The 19,914-nt window shown below is 47.8% G+C and overlaps 2 protein-coding genes across 2 annotated transcripts; both read left to right on the top strand.

Annotated features, from left to right (window-relative positions):
- The first annotated feature begins 5,079 nt into the window (after positions 1-5,079).
- LOC124704570 (thioredoxin H2-2-like) lies at positions 5,080-9,537 on the top strand. The gene is made up of 3 exons (XM_047236843.1): positions 5,080-5,242; positions 5,334-5,456; positions 9,226-9,537. The coding sequence occupies exons 1-3, from the start codon at positions 5,114-5,116 to the stop codon at positions 9,361-9,363; spliced, it is 390 nt and encodes a 129-aa protein (XP_047092799.1). The 5' UTR covers positions 5,080-5,113; the 3' UTR covers positions 9,364-9,537.
- Positions 9,538-14,321: 4,784 nt separating this feature from the next.
- Positions 14,322-17,901, top strand: LOC124704568 (protein FAR1-RELATED SEQUENCE 6-like). Its single transcript, XM_047236842.1, has 4 exons — positions 14,322-14,441; positions 14,667-16,842; positions 16,917-17,017; positions 17,508-17,901. Exons 1-3 carry the CDS (start codon positions 14,413-14,415, stop codon positions 16,953-16,955), a joined length of 2,244 nt encoding a protein of 747 aa, XP_047092798.1. The 5' UTR covers positions 14,322-14,412; the 3' UTR covers positions 16,956-17,017; positions 17,508-17,901.
- The last annotated feature ends 2,013 nt before the right edge of the window (positions 17,902-19,914 follow it).

The raw sequence follows: 19,914 nt of genomic DNA, 5'->3' as shown, positions 1-19,914 counted from the left end.
CGAAGTAGAGCGTCTTGGCACTTGGCGTTGTGCATTGCCATGCCACGTGACCCTTGGCCTTGCACACCTCACATAGGAGATTGGGACATTCCCGTGGAGGGTGGCCTTGTTGCTTGCACTTGTAGCATCGGAGTCCATAGGCACGTGACGAGGTAGAGGCCATTGTGGTGGTGGCACAAGAGGTGGAAGTCGCCTTATGAGGAAGGTATGCTCGATGTGCACTTGCCATCCTTGGAGTGGTAGGCACCCTATCATGGTTTTTGTCGCCTTCATGTCGAGGCTCTCGTCTTCGTGCATCATCACCATGGCTTGAGTGGTGTCGTCGAAGACTCGTGGAAGATGTTGGTCGATGACGATCATGAGGTGGTAGTGGTCGACGACTATCATGAGATGGTGTGAGTCGATGACGGTCCTTGCCATGCCGAGATGATGGCTCATGCGACTTGGCATGTTGCTTGCGGCGCCTTGTGGAGCTTGGAGAAGAGTGTCGATGACGCTCATGATGAGGACGCTCTTGATGCTCCATATGGTGTACTTGAAGTCGACGATCTTGTGCATAAGCACTCTCATGGTGGCGCCTTGTGGAGCTCGTAGACGAGTGTCGATGACGATCATGATGAGGACGCTCTTGATGCTCCATATGATGAACTCGCCGTAGATGATCATGTGCATAAGCACTCTCATGGTGGCGCCTCGTGGAGCTCGAAGAAGTGTGTCGATGGCGATCATGTTGGGGACGCTCTTGATGATCCATATGATGGTGCCATCGTTGAGGTCCTCTATCTTCATATGTAGCTCCATTGGCCAAGTAGGTGACTAGGTGAGGCTCCGCCATGGTGTCGATGTCGTAGGCGTGGCGTTGCTCCACCATGTCGTCCATGCTTGATGAGCCATTGTCGATGTAGAGCTCCTCGATGTCGGAGATGTCGGTGATGCTTGGGGAGCCATGGTCGTTGTCGAGCTCCTCGATGTCGGAGATGTCGGTGATGTTTGGGGAGCCATAGTCGGAGTGGAGCTCCACATGTTCCTCCACATCCGCGGTGCTTGAGGAGGTATCTTCCTCGAAGTGCTCCATGTACTCCTCCGTATCTTCATCTTCGCTATCCATGTTAGCACGATGGTATCTATATGGTGTATGTTAGTGGAAGGAGACTACCTCGCACTCTTACCAAGGTAAGATAGTATTGAGGCCATCCACCAAGTCAAAAGTAAGATCAAGTGTATCGGGGACACACGCAAAACCACACGCAAAAGCTAGCAAATATGGTGTTAGGCGAGTGTTGTGGAAAGCCAAAAGACGAAATCCGAAATCAAGTGTATTGTCAAGAGTGGTGGAAATCCAAAAATCAAATGTTAAAGCGATGATCACTATAAACACGGAAAAGATGTGGAACACACACACGAGATGAACGGGGTTAGTGCGACCAAGGAATGAGCGGAAAAGTGTATGAAGCCCTTAAGCAAGGGTGCTCGGTGTCACACTAACACAAGAAGAGATCAAAGCTTCGGTTGCAAGGAAGAGACAACAAGATTCACACGTGGCCTCTCTTCTCTTATCTCTCTTTTGCTTAAAAGCTTATGACACTCTTTTGTATATGGTGGCACTTGCACTCTTTTGTATCTATGGTGGCACTTTGTACACTTTTGTATGTATGATGGCACTTGCACTCTTTTGGTGCTTTGGCGGCTTTTTCTCGCCCTATGTTAGCGTTAGCTCGCTCTTGCTATCTTGCCACACGAGTTTTGCTTAGAAGCTTGACTCCACACTACACACACACCTCACAATCGGGGCCACGTGCAATGTCTCGCAACACTCAATAAGCAATGCTCGATAGGATAGATCGCAAAAGAAGAGGGGTTACAAGGTGGGGTGCAAGTTATACCTAGATGTTAGGCGGTGTCGGAACACACAACTTGCGATGAAGGTGGTGATTTCAAGAGTACGGTTGCAAGTCCGGGGTGCCTCGGATGTCGTCGCTTGCTTCGGAGCTGCGTGTTAGTTTCACAAACAAGGCACTCAAACCGGAACAAGCAAACACAAGTTAGCGGAAGAAAACGGTCAAAGTAGCTTGGCGGCGGTGGCGGTGGTAAGCCGGTGGTGGGTGGTGTCGACGCCCTTGCGGTTGCGGCGGAGGTTATGGAGCCGCGGTGATGTTTCCCGGTGGTTTGGGGAGGGTGGCGGTGCTTGCCGGCGGCGGAGAGGGTGGCGGTGGTTGGCGGAGGTGGCGGTGGAGGTGGCGTCCGGTTTCCGCCCGGTTGACCAGGCCCTGGACCGGCCTGCCCGGTCTACAGCCCGATTGACCGGGTTCTGGCCCGGTTGGCGCCCGGTTGGCGCCCGGTTGGCGCCCGGTCAGGCGCCCGGTCTGGCGCCCGGTTGACCGGCCCGGTGCCGAGCTGTCCGGTCACTGGCCCGGTTGGAGCCCGGTCGACCGGATTTCGCGGGGCACAGATTTTCTCTCTCCTGTTCTTGAGCGAAAACAAGCCAAATCGACCAAAACGAAGGGAAATGATGGAATTGGGGGCTAAAAGGTGGGGAGATAGTAGATCAAGCACTCCAACACCAAATCCATGGACCAAAACCACTCAAAACGCAACCAAATCGCAGATCGGTCAAGAGGCAAATTAGGGCTATTTTTTGGGGATTTTTGGGGAAAATTTTTAGAGACGAAATTGGATGGGTGGGGGGTCAAATCCGCGGAAACCAAAGGCTGCTGATACCATATGATGAGGTCTAAGACCCCGTGTGTGGCCCGATCTTGCGGATTGACGTCGAAACCAAAGGGGAGATGGGAAAACGCGAGGAACACGAAGAACACGACGGGCACGAGGAACTCCGAGACTCACACACGCACACCAACCCGATACACCCGATGCTTACCTCCGTGGCTCGATGGACCACACCAATAGAATCTCCGAGGAAGAGACACGCGGTAGAATTTCCGGAGAGAGATTGGGATTGGAGAGGAAGAGCTTGGGGAAGGAGAGAGAGTAACAAGTACTAGAATCTCCTTCAACAAGATCTAAGTCAACAACCAAGGTGCCTTGATTACAGAGGGATGATACCCAAGGGAGACTAAGCTCAAAGGTAGGTTTGAGTTCAAAACAAGTCTAAGGGGTAAGGAAGGGGTCCGAGGCTACTTATATAGGCACACATGGCCAGCAAGGGCGAACAGTACGCGAATGGATAAGTTAAGGCAGCTTGGTGGGTCATTCCCGTCGGATCCGGTTTGGGTCCGGTCGGACCGGGCCTGTGACCGGGCTGTCCGGTCGTGCGTCCGGTTGACCGGGCGCAAACCGGGAATCTGCGAAGTTTCCGGTCTTCGTCCGGTACGAGGGAGCTGCGCCGGTTTGCGCCCGGTTGACCGGGCCTGGGACCGGGGCGTCCGGTTGTGGGTCCGGTCGGACCGGGTCCTGGACCGGCCAGCGTCCGTCTCTTCCTTGGAGCGCTCCGAGCGACATCGGCTTCGGCTTCATGATCATCTCCATGTTCGGCTGCTTCTCTCCTTCCCTTGCACCATGGGAGTTCCTTCTCTTCGGTTCCTCGATGACTCTTGTACCTAATGACATGTAACACACCGACATGAGGTAGCATTCCATCCAAGGTATTGACGAGGTTGAGTGTCGAGAGGAAGGAGTTCACCTTTACATATATGGCGGGGTTTTGTGTTGTTGGTCCACTTGGGGGACTCCTTGGCCATGGTGTAGCGTCGACGATAGGCGGGGCTGCATCAAATGTGGGGCAGGAATAAACTGGAAGGGGGTTGAGGGAGATTCTATTGAAGGCCAGCACGAGAATGCACCTCCTGGAGAAGCTATTGGGCTGTGGCGTAAAGGCAGAGTTAAGTACTTAACCATGTCAGGTCAGTGGTTTTACACGCAAGTTTTAACGGTGGCAATTTTCTGCGTACAAAAGCAAGTGCTTTTCCTTCTCCGGAAGAATTATACAGAAGCATATGCGCTCTGGCTGGCTTTACTGCAGAGTTTGAACCCACCCCAGAAAATGGAATTTTCTTCTTCGAACGGAAACGGGAGATTCGGTGAGCACGGAGTGCTTGCCGGGAACTTTTTGGAGGGGTCCTTTATTGTTATTTTTCAGCGTCAAGTCAAGGGATTGGTGTAGTAGTTTCGTTGGCACTTGGCAGCACAGAGGTACCTAACTCAACCAACAAACTCACGATCATACGTCAACTCAACAAACACAAACAAGCTCGTCCAACCTTTCTTCTAGATGAAGATTGTCCAACCTTTGATGGAGGAGATGGGTCTAGTTGACAGCAGAATTAATAATTTAGTGCAGTATATATGCTTGATGGGATGCAGATGACTGCTTGATACCCCCTATGTATATCTCCATTTTACACAACACACTTGTATCTCGTGATTTAACTGTGATCATCCAATTAGACCAATACATTTGTCATAAAAATGGTACAATCGAAAAACTCCTTTTCGGTTACGAAGGAGCATGTTGGTCAAATCTACCGTCAAACTTAAACCTTGAAATAAAGGAGCATGTGTTTTCGAGAAGAACTCAATGTAAAGGTACAAACACCACTAACAGAAACTTACTGAGGCCGTGTTTACTCCTCTCGTATTTTTCTTCTCAATTGGTATGGGGATGATGTTCATCCAATTCCCTCAAATATCCTTCACAAAAAATACATTAGGATTGTGGAGAGTTTTTAATTTAGCCAAAAAATATGGGGATGAGAGGGGATATCTCGGGATTATTTCATCTAAAATCAGATAAGTAAAAACGGACTAGTGGAGATTTTTCGGGATACGAAATAATCTCCTCCGCTTCCCATAAATACTCTAGAAGTAAACACATAGTATAAATTTTCAGGAAAGTAATTTTTTTGCATGAATAAGTTTTTTAGCACATCTAGGTTGGAGTAGACTTCTAGGTAGGAACTACTAGCAGTAGCAGGTCGGCAGTGCAACTGTGCAAGTCAAAACACGAAGGACACGCTCCCTCTATAATTGCTTCCCTCCTCTCGCGTTCGCTTCTTGAGTATCCCCACCGTTCACGGCACCAGGCTCACGACCAACAAACCGGCCGGCGAACCCCAGCGAACAGAGCGACCGCCAAGCCAAGCCAAGCCAAGCCAAGATGGGCTCCTTCCTCTCCTCGCTCGTCACCCCTCCGCCCCTCGACGACGGCGACTCCGCCGTCGTCGCCGTCCACTCCAAGGCCGCCTGGGACCAGCAGTTCGAGGCCCACCGGAACGCAGCCAAGCTGGTGAGCCCCCCTGTTCCCTCTGTTCAATCCTCTTGCCAGCGTATCGTGTTTCTTTGGATCTGACTGACCGGGCGAGATCGCCGCGCTCCAGATGGTGATCGACTTCTCGGCGTCCTGGTGCGGGCCCTGCCGCTTCATCGAGCCCGCCTTCAAGGAGATGGCCTCCCGCTTCACCGACGCCGTCTTCGTCAAGATCGACGTCGACGAGCTCGGGGTACGCCCCTCTCTCTCGCTACTGACCTGCCGCTCCGTCCATCTTAATTAATGCTTACCTGTCCTTCAGTTCAGTTCAGTTCGCAACACCTAATTAGCTAGCGCGTGTAATCTGGCTCCGGCTCCTGGAATTGGGACGGAGAAAGCCTCCGATTCTGTTTCGATCTTGGACCAGCACCTAGCTTACGGTCTCGGTTCAGTGAATTCCTGTCCAAGTCCTGCTCGGTCACCCAGTCTAGGAGGAATCAATCGTCCGTAGTGTTCAGTTTCGCTAGATTTGGATGCATCTTTGTGTTAAGCTAGACAGTCAACTGTTCAGCAAGCTGAATCAGATGTGGAGCTCACTGTGGTGTGGTGGCACTCCTGCACTATCTCACGACAGCTTACACATGTTGATCGAAACCGGCTGGTGTGGAATCGGTTTCTAAGTTTGGATTTCACTTTATGCCAATTCAAATATTAGGATCAATCAAACGGTGAAGACCCGTATACTGCCCTCGTCCGGTTTAAAACATGCATTGCGCATGTTTGTGCTCCACTGTAGCTGGCAGGGAACATTGAGGCTGTTTCTAGATGGTTGCTGTTTTAAAACCCAGCATACACATCCATCATCAACGGGCACTAATTTTAGACAGGAAAGACACTGTTCAAAAACATGGCCAGCAAGACTGCACATGATTTAGACAACATACCCCTGTCGCCCCTGCCGATCGCTTAGCACCTAATACCTCTCAGAACAATTCACTTTGTCACGCCTTATTCTAGTGCGTATAATCTGGCTTCTATTCCTGGTATGTGGAAGGGGGAATGCTTTGTATTAAGACAGTCCGCTGTCCGCTGCTTGGGAAGTTGAATCAGATGTGGAGCTTACTGTGATGGCAGACACCTTACATGCATTGAGTTGAAACCTGCTGGGATAGAAGCAGTTTCTGAATTTTGGATTTCACTTGGTGCCAGTAAAAGAGTTCTCCCAGTAGGATCAACCAGACAGTGAATACCCATGTAGAGGTTTGCGCTTGTTCGGTTTAAACCATGCATTGCACAAACTTTTCTATCTAGTGAAGCTGGCAGGGGAAGATTGACGCTCATTTAAGATGATTGTAAAACCTAACATACACATCCATCATCAATGGGTACTAATTTATACAGAAAAACACTGTTCTAAAACATGGCCACCTAGATCGTACATGTTACATCATACTCCTGTCTCTCCTGCCTAGCCTGACAAGTGGCAACTAGGCTGCGACCACGGTGCACTTATCACCTAGGGCTTAACAATTCAATTTCGCACACCTAGTTAGTACATGAATCTGGCTTCAACTCATGGAATCCAGGAAGGGGACATGCTCCGATTCTGTTTGATTTTGGAGTACTGGCTAAATTACTTCTTCTATTAGATGGACTTGATCCAAGTTTCGTCGAGTCATCCAAAGAAAGTAAAATATGTTCCACTTTATACTTAGGAGGAATCGTCAGTAATGCACAGTTCCTGTAGATTTGCTCGCATCCTTATGTTAAGCCAGATTTTGAATTTCTTCTTGTGGGTGAAATCTGATGTGGAGCTCTCGGCAATGGCACTCTTGCATTGGGTAGGACACCTAACATGCACTGAACTCAAACCGATTGAGGTAGATGCAGTTTGCAACTTTGGGGTTTTGTGCCAATTTAAGAGTTCACCCCATAGGATCAATCAAGAAGCGAATACTCTCGTTTTGTTTTCAATGCTGTTCTTGCTTGTTCCGTTTAAAATACACATTGCACATATTTCTGCTCAGTGAAGATGTCATAGGGAACATTGAGGATAATTGGAATGAGTCTAGCATACATATTCATGGCTGATTAGTTCTCGTTTGTGGACAGAAAAAAAAATTCTAACTTATCCACCAAACTCGGCTTGGCACTGGCAGCACATTCCTGTATCGCCTAACATACACATCCATCATCGATGGCTACTAGTTTTAGACAGGAAAACACTGTTCTAAAACATGGCCACCTAGACCACACATGTTCTAGACACCATACTCCTGTGTCGCCTGCATATGCAGCCACATAGCCTGACAAGTGGAAACTAGGCTGCGCCCCGCCGATCGCGTAGCACCTAACAATTCTTAGAACAATTCACTTTAGCACCTAATTAGTACGTATAATCTGGCTTCAACTCGTAGAATCCAGGAAGGGGAAATTCTATGATTCTGTTTGATTTTGGAGTAATGACTAATTTACTTCTTCGATTAAATGGATTTGATGCAAGTTTCCCGCAGCCGTCCAAACAAAAAAAAAATCTGTTCCACTGTATATTTAGGAGGAACCGTCAGCAGTGCTCAGTTCCAGTAGATGTGCTCACATCCTCATGTTAAACCATATTCTGACTTGCTTCTTGTGGAGTGAAATCTGATCTGGAGCTCTCTGTAATGGCACTCCTGCCTTGTCTAGGACACCTTAGATGCACTGAACTCAAACCAGTTGAGGTAGATGCAGTTTGCACCTTTGGGGTTTTATGCCAATTTAAGAGTTCACCCCATAGGATCAACCAGGGAAAGCGAATACTCATTTTGAGGCTTGTTCTTGCTCTTGTTCTGTTCAAAATACACACTGCACATATTTCTGCTTAAGTGAAGATGTCACAAGGAAGATTGAGGCTAATTTGAAACGAGTCTAGGCATAATTCATGACTGATTGACACTCGTTTGTGGACCGAAAGGAAATATTCTAGCTTGTCCACCTAGGTCGCCTTGGCACTAGGCACCAATTCCTGTATCGCCTATCTAACCTACCTGCAACCATGTCGCCTGACTAGTTAGCAGTGTGTATAATCTGGCTTCAACTCGTAAAATTGGGTAGGGGGAAGGCTCTGATTAGCTTGATTCTGGAGACCTACGATCTAATAAATTGGATCCCAGTTGCACCAGATCACCCAAAACAAATCCATGTGCCACTATATTTAGGAGTTGGTAGTGCTCAGTTCCAATATATTTGGATGGGCCAGATGTGTGATTATATTAAGCAAGTCAGCTGTGTGGGGACTGGACACTGGATCAGACGTGGAACTCGCTTTGATGTGGTGGTGCTCTAGGATTGCCCTAGGACACCTCACATGGATTGAATTGTAACCGAGTGAGGTGTAAGCAGCTTCTGAATTTGGGATTTCACTTGATGCCAATAAAAAGTTTGCTCAGTAGGATCAATCAAGAAATGAATATTTGTATAAAAGCATTCTCTTGTTCGATTTAAAACACACATTGTGCATATTTTTTGCTCTAGTGAAACTGGCAGCCGGTCAGGGAAGGTTGAGGATAATCTGAGTTGATTGTAGAACACAGCAGCCACATTCGTTGTTGATTGGTACTAATTTTAGACAGGAAAAACATTGTTCTAAAACATGGCCACCTATATCACTTAGGTTGGATGGATTATTGAATATGTTCTTATTTTGATACCTTGGGCTTGGGAAGTATTACCTCCGTTCCAAAATATAAGCTAAAAAGGCTTATATTTTGGAACGGAGGTAGTAGAAAAAACTTGTGGCTGCAATGAAGGTTCCTGTGGCTCTTCTGCACTTGCATGGACAATTATAGAGTATATACCTTGTGAATGCAAGTCCTAACCCACACCCAAGACCAAGAGTGAAGGATGCATATTAGTCCATAAAGAAATAGATCTTCAAAGTTCATTCAAGCCTCTCATGGCATTGTATGCATCCATGATGGAATACTTCCTTGTTCTTCTGAAACAAAGTGCATAACTTTTCTTAATGTATTGGAATTTTACAGGAGGTTGCAAAGACATTCCGTGTAGAGGCGATGCCGACCTTTGTACTAGTGAAGGGCGGGCAGGAGGTGAGCCGCGTGGTTGGGGCTAAGAAGGATGAGCTTGACAGGAAGATCAAGACGTTCATCGCATCGTGCTAATCCTAGTTCAGTACTTGTACCCCAGTTCTAGTACCAGGTTCTGGCTCCTATAGTTCCCTCGTGTTACAGTGCCAATTCCCCTTCTAAAATTATGTAAAAAATCGACGTGAAGTGGCAATAAGCTCCTAAAACTTGGATTATAGAAATGTATAAATCTGGCCTGTCTTATCATTATCTGTCTTTCTACTGTAGTTCTGTCAATGAAAATCAAACTGTTTCTCTTTGCTACAATGTGACCGGCCGACACACAGTTAATTTTGGTTTGGATGATGCAGCGGATGTTGTCCGGCTACCTGCTAGTCCCCTGCACCTGTGTTGATACATGGGCTCCTCGATAGAAGCCATAGCTGCAGTAGTGAGCTGACCTGCAACCACTAGTAATACAATCAGCAAACCGATCCTTGATTCAAGGAAATAGGCGACCGTACAACTCCGATCGGAAGCAAAATATCTGCGTCCGATTCCTGGTGGTGGCCGGCCAATAATTAAGGGTCCCCGTCTTTGATTAGGATTAGGGACTGTGTTCTCCTTGTTGGGATAAAATACCGTAGGGACGTGCGCGCACCTTGCAAGAATCGATCTATCCCGCCATGGACGGCGACGGCGAGACGACACCGGAACCGCGGTACCTACCGCACGAGCTCGTCTCGCGGATCCTGCTTCGTCTCCCCTTCAAGTCGCTGATGCGCTTCACCTGCGTCTGCAAGACCTGGCACAGCATCATCACCAGCGACCAGTCTTTCCAACGCGAGCATCACCGCCTCCAAGAGCCGTGCGTGCTCATCGCGCCGCTGATAAAAAGCAACGACGGCGGCCCTTTTACTGTCACAAACAAAAAGGTCACTACCCCCGGCTTATACCGGTGGGAGAAGAGCCAGAGCGCCGCGACCCTAGTTCAAGCCATGGACTCCTTCCCTGCGGAAGAAGCGAGGCACAAGTTCACGCACTGTAACGGCCTTGTGCTGATGCCGATGGCCGGCACGGTGAGGGTGCTCAACCCGGCCACACACCGCCTTCTGATTCTGCCTGGGAGACCCCACATTGTCGTGCCGAAGCGGCTCTCTAGGCTCTTCCGAGAGGGAGGGGCGTTAGGGATCGGGCATGACCCTCGCTCCAACACCTACAAGGTTGCCCGTTTCTTTTACCGCTATGTGGACGTGCCCGTGCCAAGTGGTCGCAACTTCACCTTCGGGGTGGAGGTGTTCACCATTGGAAGAGATACACATTGGCGTGAGACGGCGGTGCCACCGCCACACCCTATCATTGCAGGTCAAACAGTCGTCCTTCTTAAAAGGCTCCTTACTCCGGACAATAGATGAGTCGCTTCGGAGGGTGATGTAACCGTCCGAGGTTTCCTTCGCTTCAGCTTGGAGGACGAGTCTTTCAGTGTCATAGGAGCACCTCCTGGGTGCCCTAAGCTCCAGTACTTGGCATCCAGCTTAGCTGAGATGGGCGGTGAGCTGTACCTTGTTCACAAAGTCCCCGCAAGTCATACTCACCTGATATGGGTATGCGATGATGTGGATGGCGACGATCCGCCACGATGGGTTCAACGTCATGCCATCAAGGTCCCATGCTGTATTCATCCGGTAGGTGCGTTTGACGATGGTATAGTGTTCCAACTGAGATCTCATAGCAGACTGTTATGTGTTGATAGCGGAAGAAGGGAGGGTTTCAGGCATGTGGCTAACATGCATGACTTGAGATATCACCATCCTGACACAAACACATCTGTTGAGTACACGGAAGAAATTGCCCATGCCTACGACATAATCCCCTACGTTCCAAGCCTGGTGCCAGTTTAGCTAGTCACTAGAAGATGGTGTGCAAATGGATTTGCTTGGCAACGCAATATAGGAGACAAGCCGACAATTAATGTGCAGTCATTTTGTGACCAATGTGGACCTGTACTTTTTTGTTTTTTCATAGGACATGTTTTTGGGAGTGTCTAGGGTTCAAGAGTTAGGTTAACTCTCAGTAAAATGATGTCATCACAAATTTGATCCTGGTTACGCCTCCTTTTTTTTTTTTGCGAAACACAGTATAATCAAAGACGCTCATACATACGCGCACACACTCACCCCTATGAACGCACACACGCACACCCTACCCATATGAGCACCTCCAAGAGACTGCGTTGAAGAATTGATCTGGCAGGTCTTGAGATTAACGAAGTCACCACAGGCGCCTCACAGGTTGAAGAATATTCCGCCTTTATGAGACACCAAAGTGTCATATCTAGGATTTAAACTCTGGTGGGCTGGGGGTGCCACTGCCCTCCTAACCATCCAACCACAGGTTGGTTCTCTTACGCCTCCTTTCTTTGGTAGGTCGTTTTTAGCTGAGTTGTTGAGTTGTTGGGCTTATAATTAATTCGTTGGGCTTATGTTTCTAAAACACGTGTACGCGCGTCTCTTTGGTCAGTCTCGTCTCGCTTTGGGGCGTGGCTTGAGTCGGTGCGAAGGAATGAAATTGCGAAAGCAGTGCACAATGATGGATGGTTTTTTGGACTGTCTACGGACACTGTAATTTCGTGAAGGACGCACACTACAATTAATTCCTTCCCTCGCGATGAAGGATGCAAGCTATTGGATCTTTGACAACTACATTGTTTTTGTCCATTGAATTCTGTTGTACCCTACGTTTGCACCTCTCTAGGTCGCTCGTGTATTTTATTTTCTGGCTTCGACACATTTTTGGGCGAAAGGAATGTAGCTCTTCTACATCTTTAGAAGGTCCAATCAGTTCAGAACCACAACTTATTTTCCTTTTGCTTGACGTGTGTTACTCTGTTCTTCCTTCTTCTTTCTTTTTGGCTTTTCCAGGCTGTCGTCTTCCTGGATATTGCAGCCCATGGGTCATATTTCTACGCTTTCTGCTAGGTTTAAGATTCTGGTCCATCCTTGGTAAGGAGAATTGTGAAACGCTCAAAGTCATGCACCGGCTGCACCGACGTTGTTGGCCTTTGGATGGGAAAATAAGGGACATGATCCAGTGAATATGTACGTGTACGTATCTGCACCCAATCAATAGATTGTGCGTTGCATCCTATTCTACACTGTAGTTTCGTTACTGAAAATCAATCTGTTTCTATTTGCTAAATGACCGACCGACACACGTTTGATTTTGGATTGGATGACGCAGCCGCCAGCCCCGGCTACCTGCTAGTCCCCTGCATTGATACATGTGCTCAATAGAAGTCATAGCTGCAGTAGTGAGCTGACCTGCAACACCACCAGTAATACAAGAAAATAGACTACACGCAGGAACAAGAACAATGCATCTTCATAGTTGTAAAGAAATCATCTAAAAAGAGTCAATGTCATCTATTTACGTGTACAAACATGGCAATAATGTCATCTATTTATATGCACGAACATGTACGAGAATGCCAATGTCATCTGTCGTAGGTGGCAGTCAGGCAAGTTTGTTCAAGCAGCTCCACCGGCGACCTAGATCTTGGGTCGACGACCCTCAGCGTCCTCAACCTCTTCGTGATCAGCTCCGTCGCGTCGGCGCGATCCTGACCCGTCGTCGCGTCGGCCGTCCCTCCGGGGATCTCCTCGACGACCCGCCGCTTCTGGAGTCTCCTGCGCATGACGGCCTCGAGGTCCATCTCCCTCCTCATCTCCTGTAGAACCTTGAAAACCTCGTTGATCTTGGCAACCTTCGGGAGCGAGCCGCATCCGGCCGCGCGCGCACCGCGGAGCAGCTCCTGCTGCGCCCCTATCAGCGCGTCCAGGCGCGACACGATGGCGTCCACTATGCCGAGCTCCCGCCGGCTGCCCCCGACGTTGGCGCGGCTTTGTCGTCCGCGGCAGCCGCCGGCGCCGAGGCGGGCCAGGTGGAGCGTCCATGGGGAGATGCTGATGGTGGCGAGGTCGAGGCAGTGGGCCGGCTCGCTCTTCCCTTTGGAGGAGGTGTACTTGGCGAAGGCGTCCGCGTCGCCGCGCGCGTTGTTGAAGGCGACGCAGCAGTGCGCGGCGCTGGCGTGGACGGTGAGCACCGGCGAGTCCGGGTCGGCGGGGTCGATGGGGCGGCTGAGCGCGACGATCCCGCCGCTGGCTGCGCCGACGATCTCGCGCGCCGCGGCGTACGTGTCGTCGATGATGGCGAGGGCCAGGTTCTGCAGCTCGTCCCTCGGACGGTGCCGCTCGATCAGCGTCCTCACTGGCGGAGCCGTCGTCGGGCCGTCGTCGGCAGGCTGCATGATTCCGGCACGGGCGCTTTAGGTCAAACGGGGGTAAGGGCAACTCGTTGAGGCGACGACGGTGCTGCGTGGAGTTCTTAATATACACGGTCGATCGGGGATTGCCGGGGCCGAGGCGGACTCGATTCCGAGTAGGACTCGGCGTACTCTGTGCTGGGCTGCCATCGTCTTGCAAACGCCAGCGCATCGTCCCACTCCCACCGGCTTCAGCACATCAACATGTAGTTGAGGCCGATGATTGCAAGCTCCTGGTCGACGAAGCAGAACTGGTTCTGCGCGTGCGGCGGCGAGCAGGCGTCGCCGACGAAGAGGGCGCGCCCGACATTCACGTCGCTGGTCTTCAGACTTCAGCTCGTCGATGGGCTTCTTAGCTGACATATTGGGCTGGACTTGGATGGGCCACCACTACATGTTGATGGGCTGAACACGTACGCGAGTGACCTTCTGCTAAAAAAAAAACGTACGCGAGTGACCTCTGTCGCTCTGTAGTGTGTCCTCTGCACTTCACTCAGCGCAGAGCAGGCGCTCAGCTCCATCCCAGTCTCCGCTGCACAACGGCCGGCGGTCGGACCACGGCGAGGGAGCAAGAGAAAGGAGGAGCGGCGCCGCCGTAGACCACCATTTGAGGCGAGCCCTTCTTCTTCTTCCTCTCCTTCTCGATCTCACAGTAATTTCTTATTTTCCCTGCGGAAAACCTAGCTTGATTCCCCATAAGTACTCTAACAAGTACTTCGCCGTGATGCGACAGCGGAGAGAAGAGATGGTGCTACGAATGAGTGAGGACGGATCCTGATTTTGCAACAAGCGTTGGTTGAAGAAACCGGCCCAATCAGGCCAGGATGGATCCTGCTGCTCAGAGTACCCAAGGGTAACACCCTATTCCTCTCTCCATTCCATTGCAACTCTCCTAGTTGCTGCTCAGATCTAATTTTTCGCTTGAGTGCTACACACATGACAATTCACGTCCCATCCCTGTATGATACTTCCTGCACTCGTGCTAGTGATGGCCGTGCGCTAATTAATTCTCTCTCGCATGCCCAAGGTGTATTTCACGCTGTCACTTAGCAACCTCTATTTTTGTTGGCTATCATAGGTTGGTGATGGAGTCAAATTCATATTTGGATGGAGTAGTTCATCAAGATTCTGTATCTCACGAAGATAATGAAGATGATTTCATCTTGGAGGAGATTGGGGATTGTTTGGATGACCAGCAAGGAGAGCCGATCGTGATTTTGGAACCTAAAAAGGGGATGATGCTCGATAGCGAGGATGATGCTGTTAGGTTCTACAAAGGTTATGCCAAAAAGAAGGGATTTGGTGTAATAAGAAGAACCACTAGGCATGATGAAGACAACAAGCTTAACTATTTCACACTTGCTTGCAGCAGACAAGGGAAGGCTCAGTACTCATCAAAGAACTCATTCAAACCGAATCCGTCTACAAGGATGCAATGCCCATGTAAGATAAATTTCTCTCGCCGTGGAGAAAAGTTTTGCATTACGTCTGTTACACTTGACCACAATCATCCTACAAGTCCAAGCAAATCCAGATTGCTGAGGTGTCACAAGAAACTAGACTTAGACGCCAAGAGAAGGTTAGAATTGAGTGATCAAGCAGGAATCCGTATGAACAAGAATTTTGGTTCTCCTGTTATTCAAGCTGGTGGCTATGACAAACTTGAGTTTGGTGAAAAGGAGTGCGGAAACTATTTGCAAGAGACAAGAAGGTTGAAGTTTGGTGCTGGAGATGCACATGCACTGTATCAGTATTTTCTCCGTATGCAGTCAAAAGATCCAGACTTTTTTCATGTTATGGATGTGGCCGAGGATGGACGCCTGAGGAATGTCTTTTGGGCAGATGCAAGATGCAGGGCTGCATATGAATCTTATTCGGATGTCATCACATTTGACACTACATACTTAACAAATAAGTATAGCATGTTGTTCGTTTCTTTTGTTGGCGTAAATCATCATGGAGAATCAGTTTTATTGGGTTCCGGTCTTCTGTCCAATGAAGACAGTGAGACTTTTATTTGGTTATTTAAATCTTGGTTATGTTGTATGTCAAACAAACCACCCAATGCTATAATCACAGACCAGTGCAAAGCAATGGAGAGTGCTATTGAAGAAGTTTTCCCTCATGCTCGTCGCAGATGGTGTATATGGCATATCATGAAGAAGATTCCTGAAAATCTTAGTGGGCATGAGAAGTATGGAAATATTAAATATACATTGTCAAATGTGGTGTATGATTCCTTGACCAAACATGATTTTGACGAAGCCTGGGTTGAGATGATCTACAAATATGATCTTCAGGATAATGATTGGCTTCATGGATTATACAATAGTAGATATCTTTGGGCACCAGCCTATGTAAAAGATACTTTTTGGGCAGGAATGTCTTCAACACAAAGGAGTGAGAGTGTGAATGCTTTCTTTGATGGCTATGTAAATGCTAGAACAACTCTGAAGCAATTTGTGGGGCAGTGTGAAAATGCATTAAGAGACAAGGTAGAGAAAGAAAACGATGCTGATTCAAAGTCATTCCAGGAGGTAATTCCGTGCATTACTCACTATGACTTTGAGAGGCAATTTCAAGCAGCATATACCAATGCAAAGTTTCAGGAGCTGCAAGAGCAATTAAGAGGTAAAATCTATTGCTATCCAACTATGTTGAACAAAGAAGGGTTACTTTATACATTTGGAGTCAGAGAGGACCGTAAGATAGTTTTTGAAGGAGAGGATGGGGAAATTAAAGAGAAAAGATTTATTTCAGAGTTCACTGTCTTTTTCAATCAAGGGGACTGTAATCTCAAATGTCTTTGTAGGCTTTTTGAATTTCAAGGCATCTTGTGTAGCCACATACTTTCTGTTCTTGCTCTCATGGAGATCACAGAAGTACCTTCTAAGTATATATTGCAGCGATGGAGAAAGGACTTTAAGCGCAAACACACATTTATAAAATGCTTCTATGGTGATATGCTGAATACACCAGTTGTGCAACGCTATGATAGTTTGTGCAAACGTTCCCACCAAGTGGCAGAAAATGGCGCAGAGTCTGATGCATTGTATACCTTGGTGATGGATGGCCTTAATGAGTTACAAATAAAGATTGACGCGTACCGTGCTAGCCATGAAGTTCAAGATCAGCGCACTGAAAAAGTTGTAGTCAGTCCGATCCCTGTTCGAACTGTAGGTCGCCCTCCTTCAAAGAGGAAAGAATCCAAAATCAATCAAGTGGTAAAAAAACCGAGGGCAAAGAAGCCACAGGTAGCAACTAGTATCAACTATTTACCATCCGAAATTATTTGTCTATGGCTAATCGGGTATTTTGATCTTTAAAGGGAAAGACAGATCTGCTAGCTGCTAACCTCAATGGATGAAAGAGACGTGCACTGCAGTACTTCTGAATGGATTTGTTTTTGGTTTCTCGTATATGAATTTGGTTAGTTCCTAAACTGCCTAGTTATTACAGTTTAAAAAGCATGCCTTCTATTTTCTCGAACATGCCTTGATTAGATACCAGATATTTTTTGCTTTGTACTTTGTGAGCCTCTCATGTGCACATGATACGGAAAATAATCGAACGACTTGATAATCTAGGAAGTTCAATGCCTCCATTTCCTTTACTTAGCTTGTAAAGAGATGATATATAATTATGTGGCAAAAAAACATGAGATCATGTGAACATTCGAGGTTGAAGGCGTGTAGTACAAAGTACAAACTTTAAACCAAATGCCCTTCTATTTCTTGGGTGATGTTAAGTTTGTCCAGTAATGCTGAGATGCTTCGTCTTTGGGTATTGCTATGTGATCTCCAGAACGTGACTTGATGTTTGTTATTGCGTCTGTGCAGAATTTTGAGATATAACTTCATTAGCTTTTCGGTGACTTAGTACACATTGGTTTTGGCCAATGACATTGATTGGTGTGCAGGTATCTGGAGCGCAAATGGCTATCTGCTATAGGTTCTTCCGTCTTTATTGTGGCTGCTGACATGACCGATGCTGAAATTGACCCTCTGCGTGGCATGTTGGTTGTACCATCTTGTACTCTCTGACCTGGGAAGTGGACTTGTAGGGTTAGGTGTGTAATTTGCTTACTTTATGTCATTAGTACCTAGTAATATTTGTAGACATAAGTCATCTTTGCATGCCTAGATGGTGACTTGCTAGTTGCTTCAGGATTTACGGTTAATTAGTATTGCCTTGTGGTTTGTTTGGTCACAAAGCAAAACAGCTGGATGCTCCATTGTATCCGCATGGGCTCCAAATATTTAAGTGAAGCCTAGTGCTAACATCACACACAAGTTTTTTCTCGGAGTTTGCATGACTCCAAGTTGTTCTTGTTCTTCTTTTCCTTCATTTTGATCCATGGCATGCAAAACCACCTCACACTCTACCCTCGTAATCAACGTTTCCGATTGTTGAATTAGGCACTCAAGTAGAACAGCCATTGAAAATGATCCTTCCAACTTCTGTTAGCATCTTCAATGAACTTGTAAAAAGTGATTGTATGCAGCAATTCCAAATCACAAAAATTGCCCTACGATCTGAGTTTCAGAATCTTGTTTTGCCATAAAAAAAATTAGAATACTGAGAACACAAGAAACATCTCGATATCCTCTGAGCTTAGTTGAAAGCAAGAACTCTGCAGGATGAAAGCAAGACACAGTGATCAGTCATCAGAGTATGCACGAAGAAACCAGCAGATTCTCATCCACACAAATGAATGGTATGTGCACAGAAATCATGTGGCCAGTCTTAAGCCACAGTTTTGTTTTGCTTTCCTCCCTCAATGTTTTGCAGTGCCAATTCTCCTAAAAATTCAGCATGAAATGGTAATAAAGGTTTTGAAACTTGGATTAGAAATGGGTAACTTTGGCTCGTCATATCATTACCTGTCTTTGGCGATTAAGTGACTGAAATACGAAGTTTGGAATAAAGGAGACCCCCTCTTGCTGCCAAAGAAGAAACTTAAACACCTCTGCAGATACGTCGATGATGACAGGGCGTGCTCAACATTTCGTAGCCAAAAAACTTGATTTCTTACCTGTCAGCATGTTTTGAACCTGATACTTTCTAACCGCGGTACTTTTTTTTTTTTGAGAATAAGCTGCGACTTTATTCAAATACCTCCATAGTCATAAGCCAACAAGTTCATACAGTACATGGGTGGTACTCCAACCCAGGTGTTACAAATATTATTCTCGCAGCCAAATTTAGCTAGACAATGAGCTACTCCATTCGCTGATCGTCGCACATGTTGAACTTCAGTGTCACTGAACGAACTCAGCAGCACCTTGATTTCCTGAACCAACGGTCCATGTAGTGATCTATCCAACTCCTTGCCCCGCAGCTTGGACACCGCACTTAGACAATCCGTCTCCAGCACCAGCTTATTGATCCCTTGATCCAATGCTAACTGGGTGGCTTCCTTGCAGGCCAGGAGCTCCGCCCCTTCAGGATCCAGCACGCGGGGGAAAAAATGGCAAGAGCCTGCCACGAACTCGCCATGGTGGTCGCGCAGAACCGCTCCACCGCCACTCCGCCCGGACACCTGTAGAAAAGCTCCGTCTGCATTTACTTTGTGCCACCCATCAGGAGGCGCGAGCCAGTGCTCGGCCTCCTGGTTACTCCTGCTCGCCGGAGGAGAAGTGTTCGCGATCTGCCACTCGTCAACTAGAAAGACAGTCTTCCGAGCAGTAATCATAGGATCTTCAATCAGCTCCGCATCTCTAGCATCATTTCTTGCAAGCCACATCTGGTATAGAGTCATTAGCCCCAAAGCTAATTCCCTGCCATTTGTCTTTCCCATCCATTCCAACATCCAGCTTGCTAAATCTTTTTGCTCATAGGCACGATCAGGTGGTGCATCAAGAGGCAATGATGTCAGCTCCCGCATGCATTCCCATGTTCTGGCTGCATACGGACACCTCCAAAAGCGATGAATCATTGTCTCGTCCCTAAAACAGACCACACATCTGACACCCATCTTTATTTTGCGCCTTGCAAGTTCATGACCAACAGCCAAGCCATTTTTCACCAGGCGCCAAGCATGAACCTTCACTTTGTTGGGAACATCTGCTGCCCAAAGCGCTAGCCAACCCCGGTGATCATCACATGAGGCCGAAGACGAGCTCGCTCGCCCCGCTCTTAGGGAGTTTAACTGCATCTTTAGATGGTAAGCCGACTTAACACTGAAGTTCCCATTTTTGGTGTAGTTCCAAGCGATATAATCATCTGTTCCAGCTCGTCCTACGGGAATCTTCGCAATATCGTCGACATCTACATCATAGAAGCAATTCTGTAACTTGTCCATATCCCACCCATTGCCATCCGGT

Source organism: Lolium rigidum, chromosome 3 (assembly GCF_022539505.1).
Source record: "Lolium rigidum isolate FL_2022 chromosome 3, APGP_CSIRO_Lrig_0.1, whole genome shotgun sequence".
Taxonomy (NCBI): Eukaryota; Viridiplantae; Streptophyta; class Magnoliopsida; order Poales; family Poaceae; genus Lolium; species Lolium rigidum.
The sequence above is the reverse complement of the archived record's forward strand: the minus strand, read 5'-3'. Positions and strand labels throughout refer to the sequence as shown.

Excerpts from the sequence above, each read along its gene's own strand:
- LOC124704570 (XM_047236843.1), top strand. The coding sequence starts at position 5,114 with ATGGGCTCCTTCCTCTCCTCGCTCGTCACCCCTCCGCCCCTCGACGAC. Across the intron at positions 5,243-5,333 it reads ACCGGAACGCAGCCAAGCTG|ATGGTGATCGACTTCTCGGC; the intron begins GTGAGCCCCCCT and ends GCCGCGCTCCAG. Across the intron at positions 5,457-9,225 it reads TCGACGTCGACGAGCTCGGG|GAGGTTGCAAAGACATTCCG; the intron begins GTACGCCCCTCT and ends GGAATTTTACAG.
- LOC124704568 (XM_047236842.1), top strand. The coding sequence starts at position 14,413 with ATGGATCCTGCTGCTCAGAGTACCCAAGG. Across the intron at positions 14,442-14,666 it reads GCTGCTCAGAGTACCCAAGG|GTTGGTGATGGAGTCAAATT; the intron begins GTAACACCCTAT and ends TGGCTATCATAG. Across the intron at positions 16,843-16,916 it reads CGAGGGCAAAGAAGCCACAG|GGAAAGACAGATCTGCTAGC; the intron begins GTAGCAACTAGT and ends TGATCTTTAAAG.